Raw genomic sequence first — 12544 nt, 5'->3', positions numbered from 1 at the left:
AACGAGCATCTGAAATGATCACCAATTCCAAACGGCAAGACCATCCTGGTCCGTGTTATGCAGCTCGAGCACAGCCTTTTCTTATGTGGAACTGAGACGAGGCCACCTTGTCCTAGGGTGCATCAATGACCAGCGTTTTTACGTCAGCTAAAAAACGGCCGCCGTGTCTTCGGGGATGTTCGGCGTGATTACTGTCCACGGGAGCCGTCCTTGTCACATGCAAAACAAATTCCACTCGTCTCGTTCAATTTTAGAGGGAACTCAAGTTGATCATCGCTTATTAAATTAGGAGTTTAACTAATTGGGGGACAAGGCTTGTAACTCAATTTACTCGGACGTCAAATTAAGTTTGCCCATTTAAATGAAATGAAAAGCTGATGAAAAATGAAAAAAATTGAAAGGAAAAAAGGAAAAAACAAATTGAAATGCTGGTAATTCATTCCAGCCCCTTCCATCCATCCATCCATTTTCTGAGCCGCTTCTCCTCACGTGGGTCGCGGGAGTGCCGGAGCCTATCCCGGCTATCATCGGGCAGGAGGCGGGCTACACCCTGAACTGGTTGCCAGCCAATCGCAGTCATTCCAGCCCCACAAACACAATTTTAATGAGTTTTTAATTTTACTCTTTAAACCCCAGTAAAATATCAGAGAATGCAAACAAATAAACTGGCTTTAGAAAGTGTCCTTACTGTACGCACTGTAGTATTCGTGTGCGTGCCTATAAGGGGCGTGGCCGAGAGAGTGACATCAAGAGCCAGAGTCTGCTTGGCCGGTTCGTATGCGGGTGAGTATCTGGGTGTGAGTTGTGGCCTACAGCAGCGCAGCTCTTTCTTAGTGTTCTCACTTTGTATTTGACTGTTTGACTATTTGTCCTGTTCAATAAACGGCAGCTGTGGCTCCACTTGCCCACATTTGAGAGCATTAGAATAGCAACGTGACAAGATTGGACCGAGATCGCACCCTAAAACCTCCACTAAAAATCCCTTTGTAGTGATTTGGGAGGCGGGAATGATGAATGATTGCGGACATGGTAATTCCTGATTCCCGTAACACTTCTCGCTACCTTAACTGTGCCATTTTTTTCCACTTAGCATCTTGGATGTGGCAAAAGAAACAAAAAGCAAATCCACGCGTGCGGCGCCCGTTACTGACTCTGACGGCAGCTACTGACGTTGAGCAGACCGGACTGGCGGCACGGACAGAATCCCTCGTTGGGGGCGTAGTCGCTGCCGTTGGCGAACAGCGTCTTGGGTGCCACGTAGCGGTACAAGGGGATGCCCTTCATGCTGCCCGGGCGCTGGTACACCAGCTCCATGGACCTGCCGCCCACAAAACCAAGAAGAAAATGAAGGAGACGAAGAAGGAGAAAGAGAAGAAACAGAAGAAGGCAAAGAATGAAGATGACATAGAAAAAGACGAATGAAGCAGACAAAGAAGACGGAGACAATCAAGATGAAGCAGAAGACGAATGAAGAATACGAAGAAGAAAAGACGACAAAGAAAAAGCACAAGAAGACGACGAAGAAGAGGGTGAGGTGCGTCGGGCGCGGCGGCGTGTGCTTACGAACCTGCAAGCGTCGGGACTGTAGAAGGGCAGCGTTGAGCGCGGGGTCAGGAAGGGGGGCCACATCTGGCCCGCCGTGCCATTGATCATGTTGCACTGAGGCGTCCGCCAGTAGTCCAACTGAAACACAAACAAATGATGCCGTTTGCAAAGAGACGACGTCACGACGCTTTGTGATCACGTGAAACCCAGGGACGACATTGAACATGAACCCCCCCAGGGAAAAAAAGGGGACGCCACGAAGCCGTTCCAGACACAAATTGCGCTCATTCTGCTGAGTGTGCCTTGGCCACCAGGGGGAAGGACAATACAGAAAGACACACGAAGAAGGTTTTCACAACTGTCCCAATTAGCTGCAGTAATATTAGTGTTTTTCGCAGAGGATAAAGATATAATTGTCGGTTTACATGTGTTGCTGCAAGGCGTGGGCCGGTTGCCGCTTTCGACGTCTACCGCGCTTTATAAAATACACCGTTTCAAAACCACTCCAATTTTCAAATCTTGTTCTCCTGCAGTACAAGTGATTTTTTTACTTAAAATGAAATTGCTTGCTCGGATTGGTCGGTCAGAGCAAAACCTGTTACAACCAAACCAACACGTCTTAGCATGAATAGATAGGTGGGACGTGTATATTTGTCATATTTATCAAGTTTTTCTTGGGCAGTTTGAGTAAAGCGCACCCGCGACTGAAGACAATCGGGCTGTTTTTGTCCCAATTTTGCCCGTTCCCGATTAAGAATGTCACACGCCAGACAATCTTATATATGGAACGCATTCAATATTGACAACCAAAAGTCTGTGTGTGTGTGAGGAAAGCCGATGTCTCGCAAATCTAAACAAACGTGTCCTCCCCGATGTGATTTTTGTCTAAAAGTGGCTTCCCCACACGGCGAAAATAGTTTCCAGAGCAAGCCTTTTTTATGTATCTATACCCCTTCCACCTCCATTCCCTTCAGCATCACTCGGCAAAGATAGCCGCACACCCAGAGGTGTCTGCCAGTCTTCCTTTTTGTGGGATCACGTGTGATCTCGCGAGATTGCGAGTTCTGCGGCAGAAGAGAATCTTGATGGGGGTGTTGTCGAGATTATTGACGCACACCACACAAAATACGACCGAAACTCTAAATGTCTTATTTTTTATCTTTGTGGGTCACAGATAAATCATCTTTTAAGATATGAAAAATCCTTGTGTGTGAACCAGGTCTAAGCAAGTTATACACACATAAAATATCCATCCATCCATTTTCTGAGCCACTTATCCTCACAAGGGACGCGGGAGTGCTGGACCCTAATCCCAGCTATCATCGGGCAGGAGGCGGGGTACAACCTGAACTGGTTGCCAGCCATTCGCTGGGCACATAGAAACAAACAACCATTCTCACTCACATTCACACCTATGGGCAATTCAGAGTCTTCAATGAACCTAGCATGCATGTTTTGTGGGAGGAAGCCGGAGTGCCCGGAGAAAACCCACGCAGGCGCGGGGAGAACATGCAAACTCCACACAGGCGGGGCCGGGGATTGAACCCGCAACCTCAGAACTGTGAGGCAGACGCCAGTCGTCCGCCAGTCATCTACCGTGCCGCGGTTACATAAAATATATGTGACAAATTAAATAAATAAATAAAACACGATGTCGTTTTCCAGGCAGCTTATGCTAACTGCTCTGTTAGGCTTCTTCACTTGTATTGTTTGCTCGTCAATGCACAGCTGCTCAGTGCGTTTGCAGGAAGAGGAAACAAACATTGATGGGTTCATTGTGTGCGCAGAAGAATAAACACACAAGTGTTTAGTATTTACGAGGGGCTTCTACGAACGACTTTTTGCTCACAGGCACTCTGTGGGCAAGGTTAAATAAACAAAGGAAAATGCAAGCAGGATAACCAATAAACAGACAAGCTCTTAACTATGTATGCCCCTTCATTAAATACACCCAAAAATAAAGTGCTCAAGAAAAGAAGGCATTTAATCTCATTTTTGTATCTCTGCATGCAGCGACCCCAAATGTTTTATCAGCAAGCAGCTTAAAACATGAACACGAATGCTACCTTCACGCAAAACATGCGACACAGTAAGCACGCGCGCCAGCTGATTAAGTGCCAGCAAGGATCACTAGTATCAGGAATTGGACTAGAGGTGCAACAATTCGTCGATTAATCGACAGCCAATCCATCATCAAAATTAATCAACAACTATTTTGATAATCGATTAATCATACTGAGAACTTGTTTGACTTAAAATTGTCCAAATACTCAGAATCAAGTTTTTTTTCACACTTTAAATTTGTCTTTTTTCACTTACATGCAAATATGTCACAGAGAGCTCAGCCGAGCTAACATTAGCATGTAGCGTTCGGGTACCTTGGTGAGGCCGTTCCAGGAGTTGACCTTGTGCACGTTGCGGATGTCATCCCGGCCCGTGAAGATGGTGAACAGACCCGTGTCAGAGTTGTTGAACTGCACAACCAGAGTGAGTCAGCCACGCTGACTCGCCCCCGGGTGAGGGGGGCTGGTGTGGGGGCAGACGCTCACCTCGCTGAAGAGTCCGAACTTCCCGGAGGAGGGCAGCATTCCGGGCAGGTACTTGTTGAGGAAGTCCACCAGGCCGCTCTCGTAGCCCCACATGAGCTCGCCCACTGTCTTGGTGAGGAACGGCCCCTCCTTGAACGCCTTGAACGTGGCGCTGATCATCAGCCGCACTGCGAATGGGAGGTTCTCCATCATCACCGCTGCACCCTGAGGGACGCCACATGAATCAATCAAAAGGGCCCCAACTGAGGTGGCAAAAGTACTCCCGCTCTGTAATTCGGTACAAGCAGAGGTGGCAAGAGTAGCCCAAAAATATACTCAAGGAAGAATACTGTTCCTTTAGAATAATCTGACTCAACTCAAAGTAAAAAGTAGTCCTCTGAATAATGACTTGAGTAAGAGTAAAACTAAGTATTCAGTGGAAAATTAAGCGTTAAATATATTCTAGAAGTTATCATTTATTTGCTTAGCTTGCATTAGTATTATGGACGATTTTAGATGTCTCGCCTTCGAAAAGATGACTCAACATCATCCGATGGAAGGGCGCCTGGACCAAGGACGTGATCGGATGTGGTCGGGGACGTGACAGGTGTTGGTCCAATATTTTGTGTTGTGTCTTATTGTTTAGAATACTATGTCTGGGAAAAACCCTCTTATTATCAAATATTTTGTGTTGTGTCTTATTGCTTAGAACATTATGATTTGTAAATCCCTCCTATTTCAAATAAAAGCAGGAGCGAGGGGGGGGATTGTTGAGAGCGTGTTGAGAGGCTGTGATCTGAACAATCTCCCATACGCCCTCCTCATGAGAAAAAGAAACCAGCGTCTTCATTCCTTTTGTGTCTATTTTTTATAATGTTGGGTAAGATAAATCCAACATTAAGTCAAGTACGAACTGGTGACTAACTTCTGAATTTATTAGTCGCAATCAGATCATGAACGTCAAGTATCACATTAACTAAAAAATCTTTATCAGATTCAGCCTGAAGAAAAGATCTGGGGGTCACAGCGTCCGAGGCAGAAGTCTCTCTGACAAACCAAAACAAAAAAAATTATTTAAAAGCTCTCCAGTTCCTACCGAGCGATAGGCGCCCTTTCACGGCCAGGCGAGTCTACTCGGTCAAAATCGGGAAAGGAATCAGCGTTTTATAGCATGTGGTTCCATCCATTAAAAAAATAAAATAAATAAAAAATAAATGAAAAAAAATTAAATTTTAAATCACTGGTGCCGTGTGAAGTTGCTTTTCGTGTCAAAATGGTGAGTTCCGGTGTGTTCCCTCCAAAATAAAAGGATACAAGCTTAAAACAGGAAGTCCAGTTAAAACTTGCACATTTAAACCATTTGACGTGATGAAACAGTCCCAAATAACTATTTGTACAATGCTATATTTAACTTTTTGTTGAAACAATTAAGGAATATTAAGTCAATTGGGTTATTTCCACACACGCCTTTTCGTTCATAGGTTTGATATTGATACTGGTTATAAAGAACCACGAGTCAAATGTTCATTTTAGTCTATGCTGCGGGCTGCTAAGAAAATGGATGTTCATAATTTGGACACCCTTTATTTACACCATGTAAACGTTTTTGACCCAGTCCCCTAAAAGAATGGAGAATCATTTGGAACCGGAATCGAAATAAGGAACCGGAATCGCTCAAATTCAAACGATGCACAACCCTAATCACCAGACTAGTGGTACACTTTCATTGTTCAATAACTCTCCACACTCATGTTTTTATGTCCTAAATGTATATTTTGTCATACTGGCTGTTTGTTGTCATACTAGCGTGGTTCCAACTACTGGAGACAAATTCCTTGTGTGTCTGGTAACATACTTGGCCAATAAAGCTGATTCTGATTCTGGACAGTAAAAAGTTGTTTGAAAAAGTTTCGTGTAGTTCAGAGACCTGAAAAATCTACTTCAGTACAGTAACCAGGTATTTGCACTTTTTTTACATAGTACCACTGGAAAATTAAGCACTGCCTAATCATTACAGTACATCGGCATTTTTGAATAGTGGACCTAGATTGGTCCCTTTGTAGTGATTCGTGAGTCAGGAATGAGTGAATGATTCTGAACAAAGCAACGTTGGGATTTTTATATAGAGCACCCATCAGTCAAAAGGTTGACCACCTCCTTCTCTCGTTCCGTCTTTTTTATGTCATGTCGTCATCCACGGAGGTTGAAAAAAGTAACGAGCCTATTTTGAGTAATAAGTACACATTGTTTTCAAATGCAGAGAGTTATAGTCTGATGTAGTCAAAAAGTCCATCTTACCAGTACCAGCATGTTGGGGATGGTGACCACGTCAGACTCGTTTCCGGCCGACATGCTCGGCTCGAAGAAGTAGCGTCGGTATTCTCGGTAGGTCACCGTGTTGTTGGGATGAAACGTGATGTTGTCCTTCTGACACTGCTTCCTGTGCACGCACACACCACACGTCAAGGTCAAGTCATGAGACTTAACAGTCGCATATACTGAATATCCTTATTTGTTTCACAAAGGTTTTTTACAGAACTTTAAAACTGTATAATTGTGTACAAATGAGTCAACAGAGTTAGTTTACACGCATGAGCGGAGGGTCGGGGGAGGGGGGGACTCGCCGTGCTGGGTGCTGCAGCTTTGTTCACTTCTCGTCTTTTCGCAGCACCCAACACGGAGTGGCGTTTCCAAGCGAAAATACCATCCATCCATTTTCTGTATCACTTATCCTCACGTGGGTCGGGGGCGTGCTGCAGCCTATCCCAGCTATCTTCAGGCGAGAGGCGGGGTACACCCTGAATTGGTCGCTAGCCAATCGCAGGGCACATATAAACAAACAAACCATTCGCACTCACATTCACACCTACGGGCAATTTAGAGTCCTCAATCAACCTACCACGCATGTCTTTGGGATGTGGGAGGAAACCGAAGTGCCCGGAGAAAACCCACACAGGCACAGGGAGAACATGCAAACTCGAAAATACACACAAATACAAACAAAAACAGTGTGCTGTGGCGAGACGTCTTTACGCCGGCTGGAGCAACGTCACTGGTGAAGGATCGATACTCTCTGAAATGTCGATCTCGCTGATACCAGAAGATCGATTCTCAAAAGTAAATATTGATACTCCAGTCATTGGAGGGACTGTATTTTCAGTATCGTATCAGAAAGAAAATCGGTGGTATGGATAATTAGCACACACAAAAGGAACACATCGCGGCACAATCTCAGCACAGCAAAAGCCAAATTCTATTTGTGGCGGCCCGCCACAAATGTATATGTGGGAAAACCTGGGACGTATTAACCTTTTGGGACTGGCCAGGAGCCAGTTCAGGGTGTACCCCGCCTCTCGCCCAAAGTCAGCTGGAATCGGCGCCAGCATACCCTAAAGTGACCCTCAAGGAGGAGCAGCGCTTCAGAGAATGGATGGATGGATGTTCTTTAAATGTATTTTGAACAACAAATTCTCATGAATTCATTCAAGGTACGGCAAATGAATCTGCACTGATTGTATCATTTGACTTTATTGCATCTTCGACCGCTCTCATGTAACGTTAGATTTGTTTGACACAATATGTAAATGACCTGCTAAAATAAGCCTCCAGCTTGTGTACTGTCACTTGAAATATAAAGAGTCACGTTGAACTTTCAGATTTGATTGCTTTTACTGGGGTTTTAATGCATATGCAGTGGAATATTTGGACAATAATTCCTGTTCAGTGTTTTCTCGGCAGGTGTCTGGACTCAATTCCATCCAGAAAGTTGTATTTATCTCCATGTCTTTAAGTGTGCAAAGTTCAAAGGTGAGCGTTGCGGCAGCGCCGAACTCTGACCTGTACACATAAGGTCCTCGCTGCTCCAGCATTGGCTTCTCGCCGTTCAGGACCTCCTTTGGGTTGAGGATGTTGAAGAAGTAGACCGACATGTAGAACGGCACCGGGATGTCCTTCCACATGGTGTACGACACCTCGTTCTTGGGGTCGATCACTGTGTTCTGGGGGGCCAACGACATAGTTTACATGTTCCATTTTGTTTCCATGTGTAGAGTACATTTTATGCTGAAAACGCACATTTTGTACACACGCATTCGCAATGGAGTGACACACCCAAACTACAGTAACGAATCTAAATGTGTTTTTTATATGTGGTGAATAAATAGAGATCAACTCATCCAAGAGGGCAAATTCAAGTTACAGCAGCACACAGAGCACAGACTGTCTAAAAATACAAATACTATGGAGTAAGAAACTGGTATATACACAATGACTTTTTGGTTGATGTTTTATTTAACATTGGATAAAGTAGCATGTGCTTGTTTTTTTTTTTGGGGGGGGGGGGGGGGGTTGATGATGACTGACTGATTTTGAAAAAAAATTAATATGATTGGCAATGCATATTTCATTAAGCCTAATTACAGTTGTCCAATTCAACAGAATTCCAGCGGGTGAGAAAATGCCTGAGGGATGGAGGAAAAGTGTGCTGGTGCCCATTTTTAAGAACAAGGGTGACGTGCAGAGCTGTGGGAACTATAGAGGAATACAGTTGATGAGCCAAACAATGAAGTTATGGGAAAGAGTAGTGGAAGCTAGACTCAGGACAGAAGTGAGTATTTGCGAGCAACAGTATGGTTTCATGCCTAGAAAGAGTACCACAGATGCATTATTTGCCTTGAGGATGTTGATGGAAAAGTACAGAGAAGATCAGAAGGTGCTACATTGTGTCTTTGTAGATCTAGAGAAAGCCTATGACAGAGTACCCACAGAGGAACTGTGGTACTGCATGCCCAAGTCTGGAGTGGCAGAGAAGTATGTTAGAATAATACAAGACATGTATGAGGGCAGCAGAACAGCGGTGAGGTGTGCTGTAGGTGTGACAGATGAATTTAAGGTGGAGGTGGGACTGCATCAGGGATCAGCCCTGAGCCCCTTCCTGTTTGCAGTGGTGATGGATAGGCTGACAGATGAGGTTAGACTGGAATCCCCGCAGATCGTGATGTTTGCAGATGACATTGTGATCTGCAGTGAAAGCAGGGAGAAGGTGGAGGAACAGTTAGAAAGATGGAGTCATGCACTGGAAAGCAGAGGAATGAAGATTAGCCGAAGTAAAACAGAATATACGTGCATGAATGAGAGGGGTGGTGGGGGAAGAGTGAGGCTACAGGGGGAAGAGATAGCAAGAGTGGAGGACTTGAAATACTTGGGGTCAACAGTCCAGAGCAATGGTGAGTGTGGTACGGAAGTGAAGAAACAGGTCCAAAGAGCTTGGAACGGGTGGAGGAAGGTGTCAGGTGTGTTATGTGACACAAGAGTCTCTGCTAGTTTAGAAGACAGTGGTGAGGCCAGCCATGATGGACGGATTAGAGACAGTGGCACTGAAGAGACAACAGGAAGCAGAGCAAATGAAGATGTTGAGGTTCGCTCTCGGAGTGACCAGGTTGGAGAAAATTATAAAGGAGCTCATAAGAGGGACAGCCAAGGTTTGATGTTTTGGAGAAAAAGTTAGAGAGAGCAGACTTCGATGGTTTGGACACGTCCAGAAGAGAGAGAGTGAGTATATTGGTAGAAGAATGATGAGGATGGAGCTGCGAGGCATGAGAGCTAGAGGAAGACCAAAGAGAAGGTTGAAGAATGTCGTTAGGGAAGACATGAGGGCAGTTGGTGTTGGAGAGGAGGATGCAGGAGATAGGCTGACATGGAAAAGGATGACGCGCTGTGGCGATCCCGAAAGGGACAAGCTGAAAGGAAAAGAAGAAGACAGTTGTCCAATAATCACCAGCAAAGAAATTACTTGATTACATTTATCAGTGAAAATAAATGTCGTTCCATTTCCATTTGTTGTTTTTAATGTCCCACAAGAAACAATTATTGAAAATATGACGTTCACGCCCAAATTACTGATTTATTCAATGACAAATGATGTAAAAACACGTACAAATGAATGATAAAGTAATCAGGTGGTGAAAGACGAGAGATTGGTGTTGGAATTTGGTTTTCGTGTCATGGTTTCGTGGGTTGATTTGGTGCGTTCACGTGTCGTCGGCCGGCCGGCTGGCCTTCGAACACCTGTGCGGCGTTCAAGGTCCGTCGGAACTCACCTTGACGATCTGGTCGTCGATAATCAGTGGACCCACGATGGTCACGACGGTCCCGAACACCAGCGTTAGGACCCCCATGACCATGAAACCTACCACCACTTTTCTTTTATTCACCCCCATCGACACTTTTGTCGTTGTTTTGGTGGGAGCTAACTGTTAACCTGCTAGCTGCTGGCTGCCACACGGGCCAGCTGAATGCACTTCCGCGTCCGCAGGGCTTCCTCGCGTCCGCGTCCCTTAAAGTGTCCCGAGAGGGACTCGCCGCCGTTGTTGAGACATTGCAAAAGACACTTTTCCAACGGAGACGTATGAGGCGTCTGTGCGTTCACCATCTAATTTATAGACAAACCTGCTCCTCCTCATCCTCCTTCTCGCGTGGCATTTTGGGAAATGTAGTCCGCGTCGTCTTTTAGTTTTTAGGGTGCTTGGAGTTCGGTTCATTGCGCTCGTTGAACAAAAAGCAAACACGAGTCAGTTGGCGTGGACAAGGTTCATAAGGTTTTCATGTTTACTTGTGTTGATCTTGAATGTTGAGTCATCAAAACTTTTGTCTACCCACCAAACCAACATTTTGAGCACTTACTCATGACCTATTGCATACAAATACAGTAATGTGTTTATTAGTAGCATTGACAATACTATTAGTTGTATAGAATTTCCACCCTCAATATAAGCAACGTGTGCCATCATTTTACATGTGGCTATTCGCCGCAAATGTGAGCTAAAAAAAAACATTGGCCCATTTCTACCACTACAGTGTGCAGTTAGCCAACAAGCTAACCCTACAACCCACAAAATACATCTACCATGAAGTGTTATGCTTCACACGGCGCACAGAGCGAGCCGATGGCAATTTGGATGGCTCCACTCCCTGCTGGCGGGCTCGCGGACCGACAGACCGGCATTGGGTCCGTCCAGTACTCCAGTGTCGCTCATGTGCCGCGCGGAGATCTACACAACAGGGAGACTTAAGGAAAAGTTAACTATTTATTATGCTTGCTAGCCCGCGAGCTAATGAGCTAGCGACTTAACGAGCTCACTAGACCCTCGGCGAGGTCGTCAAAAAGCCCTCGCTAAGTGTTGTTGTGTGTGGGTCCACACAGCAGAGAAACTTACGGGAAAGTTAACGTTTTATTATGTTCGCTAGCCCACGAGCTAACAAGCCAACGAGGAAAAGTGAACTGTTGATTAAACACAGCGGAACCTCGTTTTCAGCCTGTAGCTCACTACAGACCCTTGAGCATACCGTATGGACAAACAGATTTGACTGAGAGGTGGAGGTCGAGCAGGGCTCGTTTCACCGGACATGCCCACAAATTCCTACAGTTGGAGGGCGGGTGGTCTCTATTGTTCATTATTTTGGAGCCTCATTTTATATACTTGGCAATTTTTTTTATACATTCAAATTTGGCAGGCTTTTCAACAACACTTCCCTACGGTGTGAATATCCTTCTTTACAGTCCCTTTAGTCATACCATTTAGTATTCTAACAATAATAATAATAAAATTTTAGCATTCAAAGTATAACGTAAATAATAAAAACACAAAACAAACAATAAAAGCTATGTGAATTATAAAACAAATAAACAAGAGTGATTGTAAAAGTCTATTGTGTTTAATAACATCATTTAATATATTTTATTATTGTTATACAAATGATACAAAAACACAACTAAATAAAATAAGAATAGCTAATTACAGTTTTCAATCAATCAACAAATTAGATTTGTAATAACTAACCAAATAATTTTTTTACCAATAACTTTGACAATAACAATGATACTATTTTATTATAATGGTTCATAGCCCCTAACTCTAAAAAAACAACTACACTAAAACAATAAAAATAAAAAAAATAATAAAAGCTAAGTGCAGTTTGAAATCAATCAATGAGTTACAAGCCTGATAACTTTGTTTTGCATTATTCACTCCCATACTTTACACTTTCAATCATCTGAAGTGCTTCTCTTTCTTTCTCCCTCACACACACACACACACACATACGAACACGCATACACACACGCATACAGGCGCACACTCACACACACACACAGGCACACGTACCTTGACAATCTGGTCGTTCATGACGGCCCGGCCCACAAAGATGAGGATGACTCCTGACAGAGCCATGAGAACTCCAGCCATCATGAAGCCCAAAGCCACTTTGGACTTGTCCACCGCCATGCTGGATAGCAACTAGGGAGATGGACGGACAGATGGGTGATGACGGACAGACGGACGGATGACGGACAGACGGATGGATGATGACAGACGGACGGACGGATGGATGGATGCAGTTCTTTTTCCTTTTGCCTGTGAGGTGTGATCAGAGGATGGAGGTGGCGGCCGTGGCACAGGGAGGGATGGAGGCTG

General features: G+C 44.6%; 1 protein-coding gene across 2 annotated transcripts in view; it reads right to left on the bottom strand.

Moving 5' to 3' along the window:
* The window catches only part of scarb1 (scavenger receptor class B, member 1), a 30538-nt gene extending 17994 nt beyond the window's left edge, over positions 1 to 12544 (bottom strand). The window contains exons 1-7 of one of the 2 annotated variants that reach the window (XM_061800361.1): positions 12236 to 12544; positions 7911 to 8071; positions 6372 to 6513; positions 4095 to 4298; positions 3924 to 4019; positions 1568 to 1683; positions 1152 to 1318 (exon numbers count right to left, since the gene is read on the bottom strand). In XM_061800361.1, the coding sequence (XP_061656345.1) occupies positions 1152 to 1318; positions 1568 to 1683; positions 3924 to 4019; positions 4095 to 4298; positions 6372 to 6513; positions 7911 to 8071; positions 12236 to 12355 (1006 nt within the window). In that variant the 5' untranslated portion in view covers positions 12356 to 12544. Of the gene's footprint in view, positions 1 to 1151; positions 1319 to 1567; positions 1684 to 3923; positions 4020 to 4094; positions 4299 to 6371; positions 6514 to 7910; positions 8072 to 10171; positions 10553 to 12235 lie in introns of those variants that run through there. The other variant, XM_061800360.1, reaches the window with a different exon arrangement.

Source organism: Phyllopteryx taeniolatus, chromosome 15 (genome assembly GCF_024500385.1).
Source record: "Phyllopteryx taeniolatus isolate TA_2022b chromosome 15, UOR_Ptae_1.2, whole genome shotgun sequence".
Lineage (NCBI taxonomy): Eukaryota > Metazoa > Chordata > Actinopteri > Syngnathiformes > Syngnathidae > Phyllopteryx > Phyllopteryx taeniolatus.
This window is presented reverse-complemented; position numbering and strand designations above follow the sequence as displayed.